Genomic DNA, 22,972 nt, shown 5'->3' on the forward strand with positions numbered 1-22,972 from the left:
TGTTCTGTTCCTAAAATCATCAAACGGTGGACAAGGAACACCATTATCCATGAGGACAGGACGTCCTGTCTGTCATGTCCCAATAGACAGCAATCAAACAACCTCTAAGGCACCTCAAATTCCCCGCTTGTCTCCGCCCCTACCACAGGGAAGATGAAATTGAAAAGAATGTCGGTGTGGTATTCCAAGTTACTTAAGGCACACCAAGTTCCGTACTTAAAAAGATGTTTTTGACTTAAATACATTGTCTCCTTTCAGACATCTGATAAAATTGAAACGACGTGGCTTAAATAAATTAACGTGTTTATCGTTACTTATTTATTCAATTGATATTTTTAAAGGGCTTATATGAGATGTGACATTGGAAGACCTGTGCAGCTCTATGGGAAAGTGTTCACCTTTGCAGCTATATTGATCGATAGTATGTTGAGAATAAACTCATGTTAGTGTCAACAATAACTAACAAACGATAACAAGTATGTTTGGAGGGTGTAACATAGTTGGTCAGGCTGGCATGACACCTCGGTAAGAGTTTGATTGTCAATTTACCAGCCTCCTCCGTAAGAGTTTGATTGTCAATTTGATTTTTTTAGGCACTATTAATGTAAACTGTCAAGGATAACGATGCATCATTCTATTTGATAATATACCATGGGTGTACCCAAGTCCCAAAACAGTTTACAAACTCATGACGCAGCTTTTTAAATTCACAATGTTGTTTGTGTAATTATACATGGACGAAGAACTGGAAAAGTCAAATGAAGTAACTTACACTCTTTCTCTCTCTCTCTCTCTCTCTCTCTCTCTAAGAAGAGTTCATAGCCTTTTTTTGATCAAGAAGCACTTTACTTATTTCAGCACAGTTTTTGGTATTTTCCCTTGCCATTATAATTCAAGTTTGGATCTAGGATCGAACTGCATGTGATCCGAACATAATATGTTGTCATTGGAATAGCTATCAATATTAAGGCGCAAGGTTCTGTTTCGTCAACTTTCTGAGGCCCATTAAAAAAAAAGGAAAAAAAGAGAAGATGTTCTCTCTGCTGTTTTACTTACGGGCTGAACTCAAAACGGTCCAAAGACAAACGGGTCCATACGATCACCGAGACAACCACTTGGAGAGAGAGAGAGTGGCATCCCCACTCCCCACTATATTCGCGCGCCTTCTCTCTGCCTCCACGTTGCAACGACAAATGGAAGCTCTACTCCACTCCGCCTTTTCCCCTCCTTTCTCAACGTTCGTCACAGCCGGCGAAACTGGCAGGAGAGTGCTTAAAACTCGCTCATTCATCATCGCAAGGCAAGCTTCTCATCTCCCAGATCCTTTTCGGTTCTTATCCTCTCTTATTCTTCTCTTGTGTTCTCCACATCCCCTAACTGGATCTTGCATTCATCCAATGTTTCAGGTCCGGAGGAAATGATAGCAACACATCCGCGGTACGTACATGCTTTTGCGTTCGTATCGTTTCGTCTGTTTGTTAGTTTATTTTTTCTTTTAGGAATATTTTATCCAATTGTTTTGAGTTTCTGGACCTCTTCAGGAAGCCATGGAAGCGAAAAAAAGAGATTTTGAATCGAAGAGCTCCGATATATGGAAGCTCTTTAATGATGCTCAGCAAAGTAAGGGGACTCCGAAACTGGAATTGTTGATTGTTCAAGTGAGTCCTTTTGCTTCGTCTATTGATATATTGATGTCTCGTTTGTAGATATACTTTACTTGAACACGCAGCGGCTTAAGGCCGAGGAAGAGCTGAAGAAGATTAGGAAAGAAAATGACGCGCTGCTTGCTAGAGTGGAAGAGTTAGAGGCAGGTAATTGCAGCTTCCCATTTTCTAGTACGAAGTTGCGAGTCTTGCTGACTTTCTGAAATGATGTAAAGTTGCATGTTCATGGATACCCGTCCTTGCATATCTTCATGAGAAAAGGGGGACCGATTTTCATCCACAAAATAGAAGGGTCAAACATTTTGAATGTGGAAGAAGCTACCAATTGGTTTCAAATTGTCAGGTCCTGATGAACTTGTGAAATGTCTGCTAGACGAATGGAGAACCCCATCAACTTAAGCAGACCACAGTGCCTCACTATTATCCGGCTAATGCTTATCTTTATGTTGGCAAAATAGTGTCGCAAGTGCATACAACCCACCTTTCCGCTACAAATTGCATGTGTTTGACATAGCAAGATCCTGATTACTAAGTGGGGCATCTCAGCAACTGGGAAAAGGAAATGAGAGAAATGTCTAGTCCTGCCATCTGTAAGGGTTTCTTCTTTTGGCTAAAACATTGTACTCATTGTTGATAGGGAAATCCCAACAGCCTCCAATAACTGATGAACTTGTATCTTAAAACAGAAAAATCTTTACTTTGATTCTTTTCCTTATTTTTCACCCAATGATAGTTTTGCTTTTTCCCAGCTGTTGAAATAGGATGGTTGCTTTGTTGAAAACCTAATGGCTCCCTTTTGTTAGATGGTTTCAGACCTCCAAGGAACAATGTGCATTTCATAAATATGACAGACAAGTCATTGCTTTTGGGTGAGCTAATGCTTCGAATTGATTCAATGGTGCTTTCGGGCATCATGGATTTGGGAGAGGCATCAGAATTGAGAAAGTTCATAATAGAGAACAAGATGGTTGTAACAGATGCCTTCTATAATATAAGGAGCAAAAATGATCACGAGCTGCTATCAAATCTTCGTGATGTTTTCAACAACAATGGAAGGTAAATGTTTTGATTCCTTTATAAGGATCAAAAATTTCTTTTATTGTTTGTCCTTAAGTGATTCCCAATATAAGCAAATATTAGTTAAAAACTTATATTCTCATAAGGGTTGTCTACCTATCATTTGAATCTAGAGCACATACAATATGGTGTGATTCACATTTCACAGTGTGTTGAAACTTGATCATGACATTCAGCATCCATAATATTAGTTGTCCGTTGGAAATTGTTTATTGAACCTCAATAAACAGAGGGTACCAAAAAGTAAAAGATTCTCCTATATTATGAGTAAAAATGGCTAAAACACACAATAACAAACAAGAGAATCGTGAGATTGCAACAAATGTCACTCTCTTGGCCTCCATCAAGTTGTAATGTGACATTTCCCCATGGACAGTTGGGTTTGTACTTTGTAGTAATGGAACTTTTCTCATAGAAGTAATCCTCCATCAGCAAATCTACAGATCGGTAGTTCAAGCCCAATAAAGCAACACTCTTTTGCTAGCATTGTGTATCCGAGTGCATTAGTTTGTTAAAGATTTTGTTATTACTATTGCTAGTGTTTAGTCTAACCTTATTTTTTTATTAAATGCAGGAATCAATTACATATATTGCATATCTGCACGGAAATGACACCAGTTGCTTCCTTTGGATCGTTAGCGTCATATGTAACAGAATTATCTCTCGCACTTCAACGAAAGGGCAACTTTGTGGAGGTCATATTACCTAAGTATGTAAAACGACTTGAAAGAACAAGAATAAATAAATAAACTAAAAAAAGAAGACAAGTATGTAGCTGCTTGTGAAGTGAATGAAGTTCAGATACATTTGAACACACGCTGCTATTTGGACATCTCTCTCTCTTTCTCTCTCTCTCTCACATACACACATTACACACAATGTGCTTTTAGGCGTATGCATGTATACATATGTAAGTACATTATATATATATACACTTGTTGGTATACAGATTGCTGCATGTTTTGTGTTTATGACAGCACATTTCTGCACAGAGTTCATCTTTGTTCATCTTGTGATGGTTTCATCATTTCAATTTAAGATGTTGGATATCTGTTTTTTATTATGTCATCTGCCTTAATCTACAAACTGGTGGTTCCTTTGCCAACGTGGTTGTGCTGGGACTGGGTGTTCTTAAATGCAATTCATTTTTTATTTTTATCTGCATTGCATTCTTGTCACTTTTGTCTGTGCTTTGCATCAACAATGACTGCCATTGCACACACATGCACGCACACACACACACACACAAAAAAAAAATAAAATAAATAAATAAATATATATATATATATAGTGTGTGTATATGTGTGTGTGTGTGTCTATATGTATATCTCTGTGCGTGTACATGGTAGCCCTTGCTTAGTCCTACTCACGCACCCGAGGAGAAGCCCAGCTTCGAGAAGTAATTGTATTTCGTCTTAGGGTTTTCAATCCCCATTTAGCTCATTATATATCCCTTAAACAGGGTATCATGTCTTATTAGTTGCTGAATGTCTTTAGCCCATCCCAGGTAGCAGGGATATTGTCATGATGGTTCCATTCTATGAGCCATTCTTCTTTTTCTCCCTTATTACTCCTGATTTTCTTGAGTCCCAGTCGTCTGTAGGGATACATGGAAGGATGTTCGTCCAGAACCAGGGCTGTGTGGGCCTGCTCTTCAACATAGAGGCAGGACAGGTTTAAGCTTAGATACATGAAAGACTGGGTGTGTGGCACTGCCCTCTGGAAGCTGTAATTCATATGCCAAGGATCCATTCCTGCGTTTAATCTGATAAGGTCTGAAGAAACGTGGGACAAGCTTGTTGTACCCCCTAGGTAGGCAGAATCCTGCTCCTTGGGTTGGTTTGTGCAAGAAGACCCAGTCTCTCCCGCATTGTATCGCGAGTCTTTATGCCTTCGGTTGTATTGAATCACCATACGGTTAGATAAATGCTCCTTGAGGTCCTTAAGCACAACATCATGACACCTCAAGTCCACTTCTTCCTCTCTTGCTGAACCAGGTGGTACCTGCAAACATCTGGGGGTGGGCTCCCGTACACAGCTTCAAACAAAGACATACATGTGGAAGAATGCTAATGTGTGTTGTAAGCTAGCTCTACCCACGAGAAATAGTCTGCCTACAACCTTGGTCGCTAACTTGTAAAACAACGTAAGTCTCCAAGCATCTATTTACCACCTCCATTTGCCCGTTCGTTTCAGGGTGGTATGCAGTGGTCATTTGCAACTTGGTGCCCTGTAGCTGAAAATATTCTTTCCAAAATGCACTTAGGAAAAAAAGGAGGTCACTGTCACTAGTGATGGAGCGTGGCATTCCGTGCAACCCTCTGATGTAATCTTGGAAGGACTTGATAGAAATCTGACACCAATGTGTGTAATCTATATTCATGCCGGAAGATAGAGAGAGAGAATGAGACAGAGAGGGGCTGAGGAGAAGAGGCCGTGACCAGGATGGTCTACATGGCCCATATTTATAATACTCTTAGGAGACTCTTCAATCGCATAATCCTAGGAGACTTCTCACTTATCACAAGGACAGAATACCGCAACATGGTTTACAAGAATGTAGAATACAAGGACATAGAATGATGTGAAACATTATTCAACGTGCTGGATTTTGGATCCAGATGGAAGATCCGAAAATCTTATTGTTAACAGGATGTAGCCACAGATTTGGCTGTGTATGGGTGTGCTAGAGGTACAAAATGAGCATACTTTGAAAGGCGATCTACCACCACCATGATTGCTGACTTTCCTTGCGAAAGGAGTCCTTCCCCATTCATTTTTCTTAGAACCTTCTCGAATCATCTTTTTGGAAAGATGGTCTTGTATCAAGAGTTTATCTTGTGACAAGACAATATCACATCTATGATCGGTTATTTGACAAACCGATAAAATTCAAATTGAGTTTAATCTAACTTTTGTTATTTTAAAAGGAGTTCCATCGACAGTTTTAACAAAATGGCATAACTCTTCCTTAGTGCATTCGGTAAGCATTGAACTACAAGGAGTCATATGGAATGAAGCACCAGAATCAAGAATCCAAGAGTACTTACTTGAAGATATGGATGCCACTGTTGCACCGGAAATTGGAGAAGCCCCTCATTTGAAAAGTGGTTGAAGAACATCAATGAGTTTCGGTTGGAGTGAACTCACAAGCTTGTCTAGGTCAAAATGATTGCTTTCTTTGTTTTTCTCATGCATTACTTCAGCCACACTTGTCTTCTTGTCAAATTTCTTCAATTTAAGATACTTAGGTTTTATATGTCCTTCTTCTTGACAATGGAAACATATGATCTTCTTATTGCCATCTTCATAATTTCAATTAAAGTGAGGAGGCCTATAAGTTCTCATATGAGCACCGGGTCTTGAGGTGACAAGAACACTTTCATTCTTTTCTCTAAAAAAGTTAAGTCGATTCTCTTCCATTTGTAACCCCGCTATGGTTTCATTTATGGATGACACTCTATGTCTATGAAGTAAAGAAGTTTTGACTCCATCATATTTCAGTGTAAGACCAAGGACAAATTTATAAAATTTCTCTCTTTGAATTTGTTTTTGTCTAAGTATTATGTCCCTTGGATCAAACCATTCGGGTTCGAATAGGGCAAGTTCATCCCGTAATTGCTCAATTTCTCCAACATATTCTTTGATGGATTTGTCTCCTTGTTGGAGATTTGCAAACTTCATTTGAAGGTTGCACATGTATGCTACGTCCTTCATGGTATGAGTTTTCTTGAGGAATTCCCAAGCTTCATGAGCAGAATCATGCTTAGCTATTTGACCCATAGTCGTGGTATCAACACAAGGAATAATCCATGAAATGATTTTGTGATGCCTTATCTTCCATTCTTTCCATTTCTTTTGATATTCATTTACAACTTTGTCTTTTTTGGTTCTTTCTAGTTCATGAGCTTTTTCATCTATGGAGACTAGTTGTAGTTCACTTTTGGACCCATCAATGAGTCCCCACAAACCTTTACTTTTTATGAAGTGTTTCATAATACTTGCCCATTGAACATAAGTAGATGAAGAGAGCTTAGGGAGAGGAATGGAGATAGCTTTGTCGTCCATGATGTGTACCTTGTATTGCAATAGAGTTGATAAATTTGAAGAAGAGAAAGATTCACAAAAATCAGCCACAGAAAATCAGCACCAAAGAACTTGTGACAGCACCAAAGATGATGTCACAACAGTCCCTATAATGGTCACAGTAAGAAGATGATCAAATCCTTCATAAAGATGTTATCAAACTGCTCTTCAACACGAAAGCCACCATATATGTGCTTATATCAGCACTCAGCAGTATTTTCGACAAGAGGGCAGGTTATTCTTTATGCAAAAGAAAAACAGCAGCAAAACTAGTAACTTGACTTCTCAGTAATTTCACCAAACAGTTGGTGAACTCTTCCGTGACTTTGAAGGATCTGCTGTTGCTGCCTGTGACGGAACTTCCGTCACAGGCAGCAAGAGCAGATCCTTCAAAGCTTTCAAAAAACAGCAATCTTAGAGTAAAAAACTGGCTCTGATACCATGTAAACCAAAGTTGGACCAGCGGACAGAGATCCTTCAATACCACAAGCTTAAGGCACCATCCTCACCAATAAGGCAATAACACACACAAGAATAACCTCAAACTAGAGGTGCATAAACTTGTATTGCTGAAACTTCACATACAACAGAAAAACTGACCTTAAAGCTCCTAACTACACAGAGGACCATAGTCCCATATATATAGAACAAGAAGTAGAAGAGAGAGAGGAGGAAATAGCTGTTGGACCCAATGTTATCCGTATCGTACGATATGGACGCGTATCGTACGATACGTATCGTATAGGTCAAGAAAACCTATACGATACGTGTTTGAAACACGATACGCGTCCGTATCGTACGCGTATCGCCCGTATCGTGCGATACGGGGGCCGTATTGTACGATACGGGCGATACACCCCCGTATCGTACGATACGGGAGAAAACACATATTTCTTTATTTTTTAAAAGTTTAAACACTCCTCCCCCTCTCTCGTCTTGTATTTAAAGACTTCAATAGACGTAGGAGGGAGAGATTTTGCCCATTTTCATAAAAAATAACCAAGGATTCATCCATTTGGGAGATATTATCGTTGAATCAGGAAAGATGATAACTATATGTTTTGAACTTATAAAATTGTGATGTAATCTAAGTCCTAAAACTCCAAGTCCTAAGACTCTAAGTCTTAAGATTCTATAAAATTTTCAAGTTTAAAATCGTGATGGATGCTTATATGTTATTCTTGAAGATTTGATTTTTTATTTTTGAATGTGTCGTTGATACACATGAATGTTCTTTATGTATGATGATCTTTTTTATATTTGAATACATTTTTCTTAATTTCTGATTTTTTGTTCATTTTTTCAGATTTTTAATGATTTTTCTCTATTTTTTATTATTTTTAAATATTTTTTTAAATTAAAAAATTAATTTTCCGATACGCTACGCTACGTTTGCGATACGTTACGATACGACGTATAGGTCGGCCCGACCGATACGCGATACGCTACGCCTTTTATAACATTACTTGGACCAGCTCCAACGGCTAGATCCGTTGGAAGCTGTCCAACAGCTAGTTCTCCCTCATTATTAAGTAAAGAAACTTAGTAATAAAAGAAACAGAAAAATACATAAAGAAAGAGAAAAGTACATGAAGAAAAAGAAAAAGAAAAGTACATGAAGAGCCTATGCACACATACATATATTTATATATACGAACCTTATGTTGTTATATATAAATACATATATGTATACGTACAGGAAACCTAAAATAAACCTTAAATTCTAACACATATATAATCACACACATATGTATTTTGGGCTCCTAGGATATATACATCGAGAAGTATGAGGATTATCACTTTTATAAGCCATCTAATGAGTATATTTAAATGGCTGGTGAATTACAAATTGTAAAGCAATGCCTGGAGAAGTGGACAGTAACTAGTATCTTGACTTTAAAATATTGCTTTACACATTACAACTTAGAGCTGTCTGATCAAATTGATTAGATGATTCTTAATTGATACTCATAGTTCTCATATTTTATAACAGAACAAAGTACAGAAAGAAATATGAAGACTTTGGCAGCTAATATGAACCATCTGTTAATTTGATTGGATAACTCACAACTTGCCACATGAGAAGCAGTTGTAGTTGCTGTCAAGTTGGCTGGTTCTGTGACTTTGTCCTAGTCCTGGTCAAAAAAACAGAAAAAAACCAGGGATTGTCATGGCTAGGTGTAGTCATGGCATGGCCAGGTTGAGTCATCCAACTTTTGGTTGAGTCAAAGGTTTGTTTATTCATGTCATCATTCATATAATGTATGTAGATGTCACAACACACGCACACACCCACACCCGCACACATATATATAGATAGACACACACACACACACTGTTAATTAAAGATGCACATGAAAATGCATGGTTTTGTTGTATTGTATAAAATATTCGAGCTGAACTTGTAGAAACGTCAACCATGAAATGACATTTGATTTGAGTAACATTATTCTGAAGCTGTGATAATGTCCTATTGCTGCCTAGAAGCATTTTTTTCTTTTGTTTCTTTAGTTCTGAAGTAGATTGATAATATCTTTTTATTGCCAAGTTGTTTCAAAATATATGCTTTGCATTCTAGTACTTTTTCCCGTGTCTAAGCTAATCTTTGCATCGTATCTTCAAACATAATCAGATACTCAGTCTTGAACCTTGATGAGGTGCATGCATTGTGTAAGGTTGATACTGGAGTTCATTCTTATTTTGACGGCCAATGGCATGAGAACAAAATTTGGACAGGGTGAGATGTTCTTTTTAGCAACCAAAATTTACTCTTTGTTTGCCCTGGATTTTATTCTTACTTTAGCCATCCATGGCATGAGAACAAAATTTGGACAGTATGAGATGCTTACTCTAACAACTAAACTTTACTCTTAGTTTGCTACTTGTGTTTTCTTGGCGTCAGGACGGGAAACGGTACAAGTAGAAATCTATGTACTCAAATGTGATAGTTGGTGCCTGGACGGCAGTTTCTCCTACAAAGCTTTCCTGGAGCCCTGTTATGACTTGGGAAAAGTTCATAAAACATGAAAAACAGTTGAAAACATCTGTTATAAGCATAAAAACGAAAAGAAGAAGAAATAAATTGGGCGCTTCCCACATAGGCAGCTAGTGGAACCATCTAGGGAGCTTTGATGGGCCTAGGACGAGGTTCCAATTTATATCAAAACAAAACTCTGGTAAGGCATTGCACAATCCTACTAAATTTCTCAGTAATATGCTAATGGGAAGTGGGAACACATGAAGAACACATGCAGCCCCACACACACACACACACACACTAAAAAGGCATCCTCTGTAGAGAAAGGCTGTACAGGGTAAAAGATTTTCAAAAGAAAAAGATAATCCAAATGGAAGTGGAACATTTTAGAAATTTATATCCCATTCATTTGAAAAAAAATTCATAATTCTTTGGACTAATATATAAATTTATATGTCATTAGTCTTACATTCCTTGACTGGAAAATTGCGAGCCTAATTATGTTGTGGTCATTTTAGATTTTAAAAAATACAATTAGTTGAAATACTCTTAACTACCAATGTTGGATATGTGTATTGCTATAGCTACACAAAACGCTATGATAATCAGATTTTTTTAAAGTTCTAAGATTTAATAATTTTAAAAACTGTTAACTCTAAATTTGTAGAAAATATATATTTATTAATTTGTTAAAAAGTTTAAGCATGAAATCGTTGACATAATAAAATACATCACGGCTCCAAGTAAAAAAAATGGTTCTATACAACTATGTTATGGTATTAAGGTATTAATTGTTAAGTGAAGAATGTGTTACAATTTTTAATTGAAGTATTAAGTGAGAGAGCGAAGACTAGTTTTAAATTTTTGGAACAAAAAATTATGAAATTACCTGCACAATAATTTTCATGTGCAAATTTGTTAACTGGTCATCATGTTCGTGATGAGGGTCACCAATTTTTTTTTAACACCTGACAAGTTGAAAAATGACATCTGAACTCAAAATAGCTTAAGCCGTTTTTAAAAAAGATTCAATATATGAATTGTCTTTTTTCGTCCAAGTCGCCATTCATGAGACTTAGTATGACATATCATGTGCGTGTTGATGAGTGTATGTGTGTCCATGCATAAACGGTTTGGAGCACTGTCACAAATATAATTATCGGTTTTGATTGGCAAGGTTTCGTTAGGCATTCAATTAGAAAGTTTGTTTTCCTGATGAAAATTTTATGAATTAAAAAATATGAAATTTTAACTTTCTAGTAATTTTCTCACAAACACATTGATAAATTTTGAAATAGTCACCAAAATTTTAAATAACCCAAAAAAATAAAAAGTTATTTTTCTAAGACAAATGTATCACAATAAAAATGTGCTATTTTCATTTTGGTGATAATTCAAAATATTGGAAATTTCTTTTTTACTAGTACTGCTGTTTTTAACATGAGGTTTTATGAAAACTGCGATATTTGTGAAAGTGGTTTGAAAATTAGAGCGAGGGAGAGAGTTTGGAACACCCTAATTCTTGCCTTTTCTCTTATTTATTCTTTTAATTCTTATCCAGAGAAGAATGCAAACATACTTTCTTGATGTTAACTTAGCCTAACTTTGGTACTAATCCATGTCGTGCACATCCAAGTATTTTTGCCTGAATTCAATCAAAAGTTCTTTGCACACCCAAATGTGGAGAATAAATTAGCCTTTTGCACTTTTTTACTACACCTAGCTCTTCCAACTTTTATTTTGCGGTGCCTAACACTTGGGTGCTTGATCCTTTCAATTTCAGCATGTGCATATGACATAGGTTGGAAGGTTTTAAATTGAAGTGAATGTCATGTTCACACAAGTTTTGACCTATATAATCTGCCTAGCTGATTTATCTTATTTGTGTGCAATTGCAGCATTGTTTGTGGCATTCCAGTAACTTTTATTGAACCTCAAAGCCATGTGTTTTTCTCTCGTGGTGCTATTTATGGCTATCCTGATGACTTTGAAAGGTTTGTGATCTTTGTTGTTTGTGGCATCCCTGGAACTTTTATTGAACCTCAAAGCCATGCTTTTTTCTTTCGTGGTGCTATTGATGGTTATCCTGATGACTTTGAAAGGTATGTGATCTTTTGTTCAAAGTTCCTTTTGTTACATTGAATTAAAATGTGAGCATTAAATATACTAGTTAAAAATCAAATTTCTGGGAATAAATTATGAGAAAAATTCAAATATCTAATTCTAAGAGTTGCCATCAGTTCCCCATAAACGTTTTGGAGGACAATTCAATCTAGTGCAGGTTGAAAACGAATGTGTATGGACTCAATGTTATAAAAGTCGTAGCGTATCGTGTATCGGTCGGGCCGACCTATACGCCGTATCGTAATGTATCGCAAACGTAGCGTAACGTATCGTAAAATTAATTTTTTCATTTTAAAAAATATTTAAAAATAAAAAATAGAGAAAAATCTGAAAAAATCTGAAAAAATGAACAAAAAAATAGAAATCAAGAAAAAAGTATTCAAATATAAAAAAGATCATCATACATAAGAAACATTCATGTATATCAACAACACATTCAAAAATAAGAAATTAGATATACAAAATAACATAATAAGCATCCATCACAATTTTAAACTTGAAAATTTTATAAAATCTTAGGACTTAGAGCCTTAAGACTTGGAGTTTTAGGACTTAGATTACATCACAGTTTAAAACATATAGTTATCATCTTTCATGATTCAACGATAATATCTCTCAAATCAATGAATCCTCAGTTATTTTTTATGAAAATGAGCAAAATCTCTCCCTCCTTTGTCTCTTGGAGTCTTTAAATATAAGAAGAGAGAGAGAGGGAGGAGTGTTTAAACTTTCAAAAATAAAAAAAATGTGTTTTAACCCGTATCATATGATACGGGGGTGTGATACGATACGGGGGTGTATCGCACGTATCGTGCGATACAGCCCCCGTATCGCATGATACAGACGATATGCGTACGATACGGACGCGTATCGCTTATCAAACATTTATCGTATAGGTTTCTTCGACCTATACGTTACGTATCGTACGATACGCGTCCGTATCGTACGATACAGATAACATTATGGACAATTACCAAGGTGGTAGTATGGATTTTAGTGGCTATTACCGCATCATATAGGAAAATAATAATTTCATAAAGAAAATTAAAAATTGAATTAAAGAAAAGTTCATAAAGCAAAGAAGAGAAAATGGTCTGTAGTATGAAATAAATAATGTTATGAAACAATTATGAACATGAACGTCCAATAATGAAGACAATATAGTGTAAGTGTTAAGCAGAAAGATGTCACATGGAAAAAGCAATGCACCTTTAGACAAACAATTACAAAATCACAAAGTGTTTCATAATACTTGAAGCTTTGCAAAACTCTGAATTATGTAAAAGGTTTTTATGACAAACCGATTCAGTGCCTGAGGCATTTAGTCAAATCTTTTCTTTGAATTCGAGATGCCATATTGAAACTGTTGCGAGGAAATCTATGTCTCTGCATGTCTTAGATCTGCTTCTTGTGAACTGGCGACAAGCAGAGTATGTGGTTCTGGGTAAAAATTTCAAATAATAGGATATGTCCTTTTGTTTTATTTGAAAAAACAATGTTGTCATGTGCCATGTTGAGTTACCGTTGTTCTTTCCTCCCAGTGCTGGATTTAAGTATAGTTGATATAAAGCATAAAATCAATTAGATAAATTGCAATTTTATAAGCTAAAAATAAACCATTTATATAAACAATAAAGTTGTTACCATCAGAAAAAATATTGGCTTGGTCGGTATAACACGTGACATGCAAATGTTTGAGATGCTAGATTATTTTCTTACAACATGCACCCTCCAGCTACTTATATCGAATGAAGAATGATCTTCATTAATAAGTTGCTCATGTTCTAAATAAGGTGATTTTCTTCCTCTCAATATGAGGAAATAGGAAACCTTATTGTACAAATTGGACTTTTTTGTGAGACAAGCCCCAGATATTGCAAAAGGCATATTGGATCTTTTTTTATCAATCACCAAAGCCTTCTTGACTCACTGAAACTACTTATCAAGAACTTTTGAAGGACACATAGAAAAGGTCTATAAATGTAACCATCGGCCTCAAGTATTTACAAGGTCTGGCCCTTTAAAATTACGAAATCAAGCTTGGTGCTAAAAGTCAAAAGAGGAAGTATTGCATGTCATGTACTATTAAGCTTTCTCCTGTGAACAATATGAAAAGTGATATTATACAAAACAGAGATGTATCCCATTACATCTCCAACTTTTGTCATTTTGGCACCAATTTTTGTTCCATAAGGCAAAATATCACATGTATATGGTGTTTTGAGTTTTGACAACCTTGATAATAAGAATTTCCACTTTCTGTAATCTTACCTTGTTTTGGTTATTCTCTTGCTAAACTTTTACTTTAACGTTTCAGATTTGTCTATTTTTCACGTGCTTCTCTTGATTACATTGTCAAATCAAGAAAACAACCTGATATTCTGCACATACACAACTGGCAAACTGCTATAGTTGGACCACTTTTTTGGGACATATTTGTCAATCAGGTATAACTTGTCTTAGTCCTTTAGACACCGTGAACTGGCTTGTTATCTTTGAAGCAGATATACAGAGTACAAGCTTATCATGGGATTACAGTTGTGGTTTCCTGTCTTGTCCATCCGTCCTTGATTTGCAAATGGGCATGGTTCAGTGACTGCTTGTGATGGTGCTTTAACAAATGATTCATATGAATTGTGAAGCAGAAAGCTTGAACTGCTTTGTCACTAATCTTAGTATGTAAAGGTTTTCATAGTATAATGTAGTTGCCTTTTAGGGCCGAAAATAGTCTCCAAATGTGCATGGATTTCATATTGATCTCACACAAAACAAGTTGCAAAACATTTTCTTTTTAGAAAAAAAGCATCCAAAAAGTAGAAACTTTAAAAATTCAGGAAAAAGTAAAACAATCTATAACGCTGAAAACACATAAAGGTCCACCTTACATGGATGGGGTGCAGAGGATGTGACATTTTCTAAAAGAACTTTGATGCAGGTGCAGCAAAGGCACATGTGTTTGTGTGCGTGTACGTTTTTCATAGTGTGAGCTTTTGTAAATTGTAAAAGGTTTTCTTTGCAAATTCTAACAAATGAGAAAGTTTAAAGAAACAAAATGAAACTCTAGCACCCTAAGACTCTCTCTCTCACTCACAGCTGTGGCTTTTTGAGCTGCCTCCTTTTTCCTGCCAATAACTTAGAAACATAGATACAGTAAAAAATTATATTAAAATTTGATAACCTAAACTCTTCAGGCAATGTTATAGACTTTGTGCCGCAACAAACTCTGATATCATGTTAAACTACATACCAATCAGGAAAAAAAAAAAGATTGTGTAGATTGAATATGGAGCAAGGGAAACTAATCTTAACAGAAAGCACAAAGCATAAGTCCCACACAAATGCTTAATAACTCATATTAGGTCCTTTCACAATATAACGTTTAATTAGGAAAAGTACATAAATAACTTATCTCATCATTTTTTTACCTTTCAATGTTCTTCAACTCGGTGTTCATCATTAATATCATTTATGACTTCTCATCCACCATCCAATTTTTTCTCTGTCGTCAACCTTCTTTCTTTGTATCATTTTGCAATTGTGATGCTTTTGCTGTTGGTTGGTTAAGCTGGACCTGCCAGTAATTGTGATTTGGGAGACTAGGAGACGTTTTTTATGATGGTAAAAAATGACATGATTTTATGTCTCCAGCCTAGTGTCTCTTCCCTGTATCTTAATCTGCCTAAACCTCCATGACGACAAAGTCTACATCATAATAGTCCATTTTTGGTAACAGGATCACAACTCTGCCCTGCAGGATCTTTTTGCAGTTTTCCTGATTCAATTCATAGATTTAATTGACAACCACAGAAATGCTATAAGTCAACTATTAAAAATGGTAAAAGAATTAAAATCCATCAAACTATTGTTCATTGCCAATTCACTATTCATAATTATTTATATGATAAACTGTTATATAATATTTTGTCAAGTCCTACATAGTGTATACATTTTCTTTATCATTAAAACTTTCCAGTTGCTTATGCTGAGCATGATCCATTTTCATTCTTTGGAGCAATAATAATTTTGTCCAATTGATGCAGCACAAAATTTGCAGTTTTCTTTTATCCTCTCTTGGACTTGCGTGGAGCTCAACATGAATAGTTTATGAGATAGGAGATGCATTCTTTCCATAACTAATGACCCCTGGGCATGGAGGTTTGATACATCCTTGAATACTTTTGTAGAAACACGAACCACAGAGAGAGAGAGTGGAGAACAAACACACAATCTACGTGGAAAACCTCAGAGAGAGGTGAAAAACCACGGGGAGGCTCTGACCTAGGGGCACACCGCAACCCTAGGAGAGAGAAAATTATATTTCACTTAATTCAACACTAAACACAAGTGACAATATAAAGAGGGAGAGAGGAGAAGCTGCCTAGGGTACCGAGCCCGCCTCGGTACCCGTGCCCCATAGAACCGGGTCCAGATATAGACCCGGTTCCCATAACAACATATTCTAACACTCCCCCTCAAGCTTGGCATACATGTCAAACATGCCAAGCTTGCTAACATTCTTTTCAAATGAAGAAGTACAAAGCCCTTTAGTTAGGACGTCTGCAACTTGATCTTCAGACTTCATATATGGCAGAATCAGCTCCTTTGAGTCAATGCGTTCTCGGATAAAATGACGGTCAATCTCCACATGTTTGGTCCTGTCATGTAGAACTGGATTATTGGCAAGATTAATCGCAGACTTGTTGTCACAGTACATCTTCATTTTATCTCCCAGTTCCACACCAATATCAGTCAAAAGAATCTTCAGCCACAGCATCTCTGTAACCCCCATTGCAACAACCCTGTACTCAGCTTCAGCACTAGATCTCGAACATACTTCTTGCCTCTTACTTCTCCAAACAACTAGGTTACCTCCAAGAAAGATACAATACCCTGTAGTAGACCTCCTTGTGTCAGTACACCCTGCCCAATCTGCATCTGAGTAGCCCTCAATAGTAAGTTTGTCTTGTCGAGTATACAGCAGCCCTTTTCCTGGGTCATTCTTTAGATACCCCAACACTCGTTCTGCACTCTTCCAATGACAATCCGTGGGAGCATGCATAAATTGACTTAGCACATTTACCGCATACGTGATATCAGGGCGAGTTAGAGTAAGATAGATAAGCTTACCGACTAGCCTCTGATATCGCCCTTTTCCTTCCTCATCCAGAGTGGTGCCCGTCTTGATACTCATCTTAGTTCCCGACTCCATAGGAGTAAGATAGGGCCTACAACCAAGTTTACCTGTCTCCTTTAGTAAGTCAAGAGTGTACTTCCTTTGATTCATAACCAGCCCTGTCTCTGATCGAGCAATTTCTATCCCCAAAAAGTATCTCAGCTTACCCAGATCCTTGAGGTCGAATTCTTTAGCTAATCTCTCTTTCATCTTTCTGTTTTCTTCTTCATCACTGCCCGTGACAATCATATCATCAACGTAGATAAGGAGAAGACTCACCAGACCATCTCTCTGCTTTATGAATAGGGTATGATCTCCATTTCCTTGCTTGTACCCAGTGGACTTCATAACGATCCTTAGTCTCTCAAACCAAGCTCTAGGCGACTGCTTCAAGCCATACAAAGCTTTCTTGAGGTGACAACATTTTCCCTCTTGAACATACCCGGGAGGCATGCTCATATAGACTTCTTCCTCCAGATGGCCGTTCAAGAACGCATTTTTAACATCAAGCTGGTCCATGCGCCACTTCTTGTGCACAGCAAGAGCAAGAATAACCCTCACAGTCTTCAACTTTGCAACAGGGGCAAAGGTCTCAAGATAGTCGATCCCATACTTCTGGCTGAACCCCTTTGCAACCAGACGAGCTTTATATCGATCTACAGTGCCATCAGGTTTGTACTTCACGTTGTAAACCCACTTAGAGCCAACTAAGTGTGTCCCTTTAGGGATATCAACAACTTCCCATGTTTTGTTCTTAGCTAACGCACCCATCTCCTCCGTCATAGCATGTAACCACTTGGGATCATCCTTAGCATCATCCACCGACCTGGGAATAACAACTTTGGATAAGGTTGTGATAAAACATTTGTAATTTGTACTGAGCTTAGCATAAGAAACAAATCTCTGAATAGGGTGAGAAGTACATGACCTGGTGCCTTTGCGCAAAGCAATAGGGAGCTCTTCATTCGATGGACTTGGGTCATCCGGGGAGATCACAAGATTGGGATTGGTTCTATCCTCATCACCAACATCTTCCACAATAGCTTTCTCCTTTCTGACATAAACCTTGCCAAACAAGTGATCCCGGGCAACAGTGGGCTGAGCATCCACCATGACCCCTTCCATATGACTGCCCTTCTCATTACTGACCGTGACCGTGTCAATCACACTGGGACTAACCTTGTAATCCAAAAACTCCATAAACTGAATCAGCTGATTAGAGGAATACTCTTCCCCTTTGTTCCCAAGACACTCCCCCTGAAGAGGATTCACCGGAAAATACGACTCATGTTCATGAAATGTGACATCCCTCGAAACATATACTTTGGAAGTAGTGGGATCCACACATTTATACCCCTTCTGAGTGGGAGAGTACCCCAAGAAAACTCCTTTAATAGACCGGGGATCAAGTTTTTTGAGAGTAGGGCTATGATTATGCACAAAACAACTGCACCCAAAGACACGAGGAGTAAGAGGCCACGGATTCTGAGTAGGCCACAGGCTAGAATAAGGAGACTGACCATCCAGCACTCTAGTAGGCATACGGTTAATGAGATGTGCACTAGTGAGAAGTGCATCACCCCAATACCGCTTCGGGACATGACGTTGGAACATAATGGCCCGGGTAACATTCAATAGATGACGATTTTTACGTTCAGCTATACCATTCTGAGGAGGGGTATAACTACAAGAGGTTTCATGAACAATACCCTTTCCTTTCAAGAAGTCATCAAGGGAGTGGGAGACATATTCTCTTGCATTATCCGTACGGAAAGCTTGAACAGTAGTATGGAATTGAGTCTCAACAAAGGCAACAAAGTTTTTCACAACTGCTGGAACCTCACTACGTTCTCGCAACAAGTACACGAACGTACATCTAGAGTAATCATCAATAAGCGTCAAAAAATAGTGACAACCACCACACGTGGGTACTCCAGAAGGACCCCAAACATCGGAATGAACTAAGGCAAACGGATGAGTGGATTTATTCAAAGAAATAGGGTATGAAGCCCTGACATGTTTAGCCAATTGACACACTTCACAAGCGAAGGAGTCAATGGAGACAGAAGCAAACAAATGAGGAAACAACTTCTTTATTAACTGGAAGGGGAGATGTCCAAGACGCTCGTGCCATCGCAGAACAGTAGATCTATCATTCACACCAGACAAGTGACCACTCGTGGCAGAAATCAACGCTGAAGCAACTTGTACCGGCAGCCTGTAGAGCCCATCAGTAACCGAACCAATCCCAATCTTCTTCCCCGTCACCAAGTCCTGCAGGGAACAATGATCAGCAGAGAAAATTAGATTACAGTTTAATTCTTTAGTAATACTGCTGACAGAGAGTAAGTTCACAGGAATATTTGGAACATGCAGGGCATTGTGGAGATGGTATTTGTTCAGCAGGGACAAGCTCCCTTTCCCAGCCACAGAGATAGAAGACCCATCTGCCATAGACACGCGTTGCTTGCCAGAGGAAAGTTGATATTCTTGAAAGAGTTTAGAGTCCCCTGTCATGTGGTGAGTGGCTCCACTATCAACAATCCAATCACCAAGAGAAGGGTTACCTTGATCAGTCGAGGCAACGAGGGCTTGGGCTAGCTGAGCCCCTTCAGACGTGGAGGACTCCTCAGGGGTAGTAGATAGACGGCTAATGTACGCCTGTAGCTCCTTGAGTTGAGCAGGAGACAACTTGGACTTTGCACCACTAGAAGAATTGCTCTGACTGGAATCAGACACAGTAGGGCTACGCTTGCCAGAGGGAGGACGACCTCTGACCAGTCTCTTCTCGGGATGAAGATCCCAACAGAAATCCACCGAATGCCCCAACTTGTGGCAATGAGTGCAATGTCGGGCAGGACGCTGCCCAGTCCCTGAGGCACGGCTGACAAAGGCAGAAGGGCCATGACCGGTGTCAAGATGCATCACCTGGCGACGTTGTTCTTCAGACTCAACACGAGCATATACTTCCTCTATCCCCGGAATCTCATCACCATTAAGAATCTGGCTACGAATAGACTCAAATTCATCCCGCAGGCCTCCCAAAAACAGAAACGTACGGTCCATCCATTCCTTTTCCCAGTAGAGGGAATGATCTGAACCGCACGTCCACTCATCAGTCACATGATAATCTAGCTCCTCCCATTTGGTCTTCAGGGCAGCATAGAAGGCAGCAACAGACAAATCACCCTGTGTCAGAGAGTAAATACTGCGTTTAATCTGATAGGTACGCAGATGTCTCTTCTTGCGACCATACATCTTTGCAAGCACAGTCCACATATCAAAAGAGGTCGGCTTCCGCAGAATGAGGGGCTGGATATCGGATGACACGGAGCTGATAATCCACACCTTCACTTGGCTGTCCTCCAACGCCCACGTTGCCCATTGAGGATCAGATTTGATGGGCGCAGGTTTGTCGCCAGTGATGTAAGAGAGACGCCCACGGCTAGTAATCCCAATCTCGAGAGCGGCAGACCAAGATAGGTAATTGTCCTTGGTCAGACGGATGGAGGTGACCTGGAGCGGCACGTTCTCAGTCTTGGAGGCGCTGCCCGTGTCAAGAACGGCATCTTTTTGAGTCCCCATCACTTCTGCCATCACAAACAAGACACAGCAACAAGAGGCACAGCAGCGGGAATGAGGCAACGGCGACGGGAAGGAGGCAGCGGCGATGGCGGCGGGAATGAGGCAGCGGCAACGGAAAGCAGGCGACGGCGCAACACAGAGGCCACCCACGGTGGCAGAAACAAAGAACGGGCCGAACGGAGGACCGCGGAGGCGCAACAGAGGACGGCGGAACAGAGGACGGCGGCGGCGGAACAAAAGGACGGCGGCGGCAGAGCAGGGCGACGTCACAAGTGCAGCAGCGGCGCCGGAACAGAGGACGGCGGCGGCGGAACAAAGGACAGCGGCGGCAGAGCAGGGCGACGTCAAACGGGCAGCAGCGGCGCCGGAACTTCAACGGCGTCGGGCGACGAAAAAACTTGACGATCCTCGGAAAAAACGCTTCTCCAACTCCGCTGGCTCTGATACCATGTAGAAACACGAACCACAGAGAGAGAGAGTGGAGAACAAACACACAATCTACGTGGAAAACCTCAGAGAGAGGTGAAAAACCACGGGGAGGCTCTGACCTAGGGGCACACCGCAACCCTAGGAGAGAGAAAATTATATTTCACTTAATTCAACACTAAACACAAGTGACAATATAAAGAGGGAGAGAGGAGAAGCTGCCTAGGGTACCGAGCCCGCCTCGGTACCCGTGCCCCATAGAACCGGGTCCAGATATGGACCCGGTTCCCATAACAACATATTCTAACAACTTTCAACATATTTAACGTAAAATGCTAAGTATCATCAGAACAACTTATACAAGACAAAAAAAGTTTAAGCTTCTTACTTTTGAACGTAATGGGCTCCTTGCCTCTGACGCATAAAAGCCTTTAATTTGAGTATCAGATTAACCTACAATCGGAGTTTTCTTCTATGAAAAATGCAGGTAACTCTTAACATGCAACTCTTGAAAGTGTACATATATTGAGTTTTGGGGGCTGTATAAAACCCAAAACATTTAAAAGGTTTTGGCTCTTTTATCCACCAAGGTGGGCTCTAAAGTACATCTGATATGCTCATTTTATACCCTAAAACGCCGAGGGCATAATGTATCATCTCATGGCATTATGTATCAAATACTAAGATAAGTTTTGATAGCTGGTGCAAGTTGGGATTCGATTCAAGCCTATTTTGGACCAAGTCATTGCAATTGGTTTCAAGGCCAAGTTTGTCAAATTTGATAGCTGCCGCTTGATTGGGATCTACAATATTCGGTACTCTATTCTGCTTTGGGCCTGGTCACACTTGGTATCAGAGCTAGATTCAAAAGTTAGATACGAGGTCCAACATGTGAGCCTGTGTGTTCCTTAGAGGGAGTAAATTGTAGTTTTTCTACTGTTCTTTCATTTCGTCTAGTCATTTGCTTGAGTTTTAGTTAGTTTAAGTTCAGTTTTAGCTTAGTATTGAGTGCCGACGGGTTAAGACTCGTTTATCTTAATCCGTCATGCATCAGCTTCTCTCTCCTTTGTAAGAATCTTCACTAAATCATGTCTCTCCGGCTGAAAATAAGATAGATTGAGAAGAGAGGATAGAAAGCAAGACGATGGAGGAAGAGATGCAGTCGGCCAATGCAGCCCTGCGATCCTTAATCTCTATTAAAAACATAACATTAACCTAATTAGGTTACAACAGATTTGTACAAAAATATATAAAATATTACAAGAATGCCACCGCCTAGTATTCTTAGGCATGTGGATATAAAAGAAGTGGATCGGGTCTGAACAGACCCGATCCCCATACACACAAACTTAACAGCTCCCCTCAAGTTGTGCATGAGATTTGATCATGCACAACTTGTTCTTCAATTCCCAAAAGTGCTGCCCTGTGAGTCCTTTGGTAAGAGATCAGCTATCTGTTCACTGGTGGATATATAAGCAGGCAAGATCTCAGCTTCTTCAACCTTCTGACGGATGAAGTGTTGATCAATCTCTATGTGCTTGGTACGATTATGTAGGATGGGGTTGAAGGCAATTTTTATCGCACTTTGATTGTCACAAAGTAATGAAGACTGGACAATAGGAAGATTAAGCTCTCCAAGCAAATGCCGTAACCATGACGCTTCAGCTGTCCCTGCAGCCATTGCTCTATACTCTGCCTCAGTGCTAGATCGCGCAACCGCACGCTGTTTCTTACTACTCCAACAAATGAGATTAGAATCAAGAAAAAGACAGAAACCTGAAACTGATCGTCAGTCATCGGGATCCCCTGCCTAGTCTGCATCAGTATAGGTATATATGCTATGTCCAAGTGAAGCATTGG

General features: G+C 39.0%; 2 protein-coding genes across 3 annotated transcripts in view; one reads left to right on the top strand and one right to left on the bottom strand.

Annotated features, from left to right (window-relative positions):
• Positions 1-1,000: 1,000 nt before the first annotated feature.
• Positions 1,001-22,972, top strand: part of LOC116252737 (uncharacterized) — a 64,911-nt gene continuing 42,939 nt past the window's right edge. Inside the window, exons 1-9 of one of the 2 annotated variants that reach the window (XM_031627224.2) lie at positions 1,001-1,300; positions 1,407-1,437; positions 1,542-1,620; positions 1,707-1,811; positions 2,468-2,720; positions 3,316-3,450; positions 9,460-9,564; positions 11,703-11,798; positions 14,246-14,375. In XM_031627224.2, the coding sequence (XP_031483084.1) occupies positions 1,032-1,300; positions 1,407-1,437; positions 1,542-1,620; positions 1,707-1,811; positions 2,468-2,720; positions 3,316-3,450; positions 9,460-9,564; positions 11,703-11,798; positions 14,246-14,375 (1,203 nt within the window). In that variant the 5' untranslated portion in view covers positions 1,001-1,031. The remainder of the gene's footprint in view (positions 1,301-1,406; positions 1,438-1,541; positions 1,621-1,706; positions 1,812-2,467; positions 2,721-3,315; positions 3,451-9,459; positions 9,565-11,702; positions 11,799-14,245; positions 14,376-22,972) is intronic. The other variant, XM_031627223.2, reaches the window with a different exon arrangement.
• On the bottom strand, positions 19,245-20,734 carry LOC126410049 (uncharacterized). Its single transcript, XM_050077684.1, has 2 exons — positions 19,669-20,734; positions 19,245-19,375 (listed from the first exon to the last, which is right to left on the bottom strand). Exons 1-2 carry the CDS (start codon positions 20,696-20,698, stop codon positions 19,332-19,334), a joined length of 1,074 nt encoding a protein of 357 aa, XP_049933641.1. The 5' UTR covers positions 20,699-20,734; the 3' UTR covers positions 19,245-19,331.

Source organism: Nymphaea colorata, chromosome 4 (assembly GCF_008831285.2).
Source record: "Nymphaea colorata isolate Beijing-Zhang1983 chromosome 4, ASM883128v2, whole genome shotgun sequence".
NCBI lineage: Eukaryota > Viridiplantae > Streptophyta > Magnoliopsida > Nymphaeales > Nymphaeaceae > Nymphaea > Nymphaea colorata.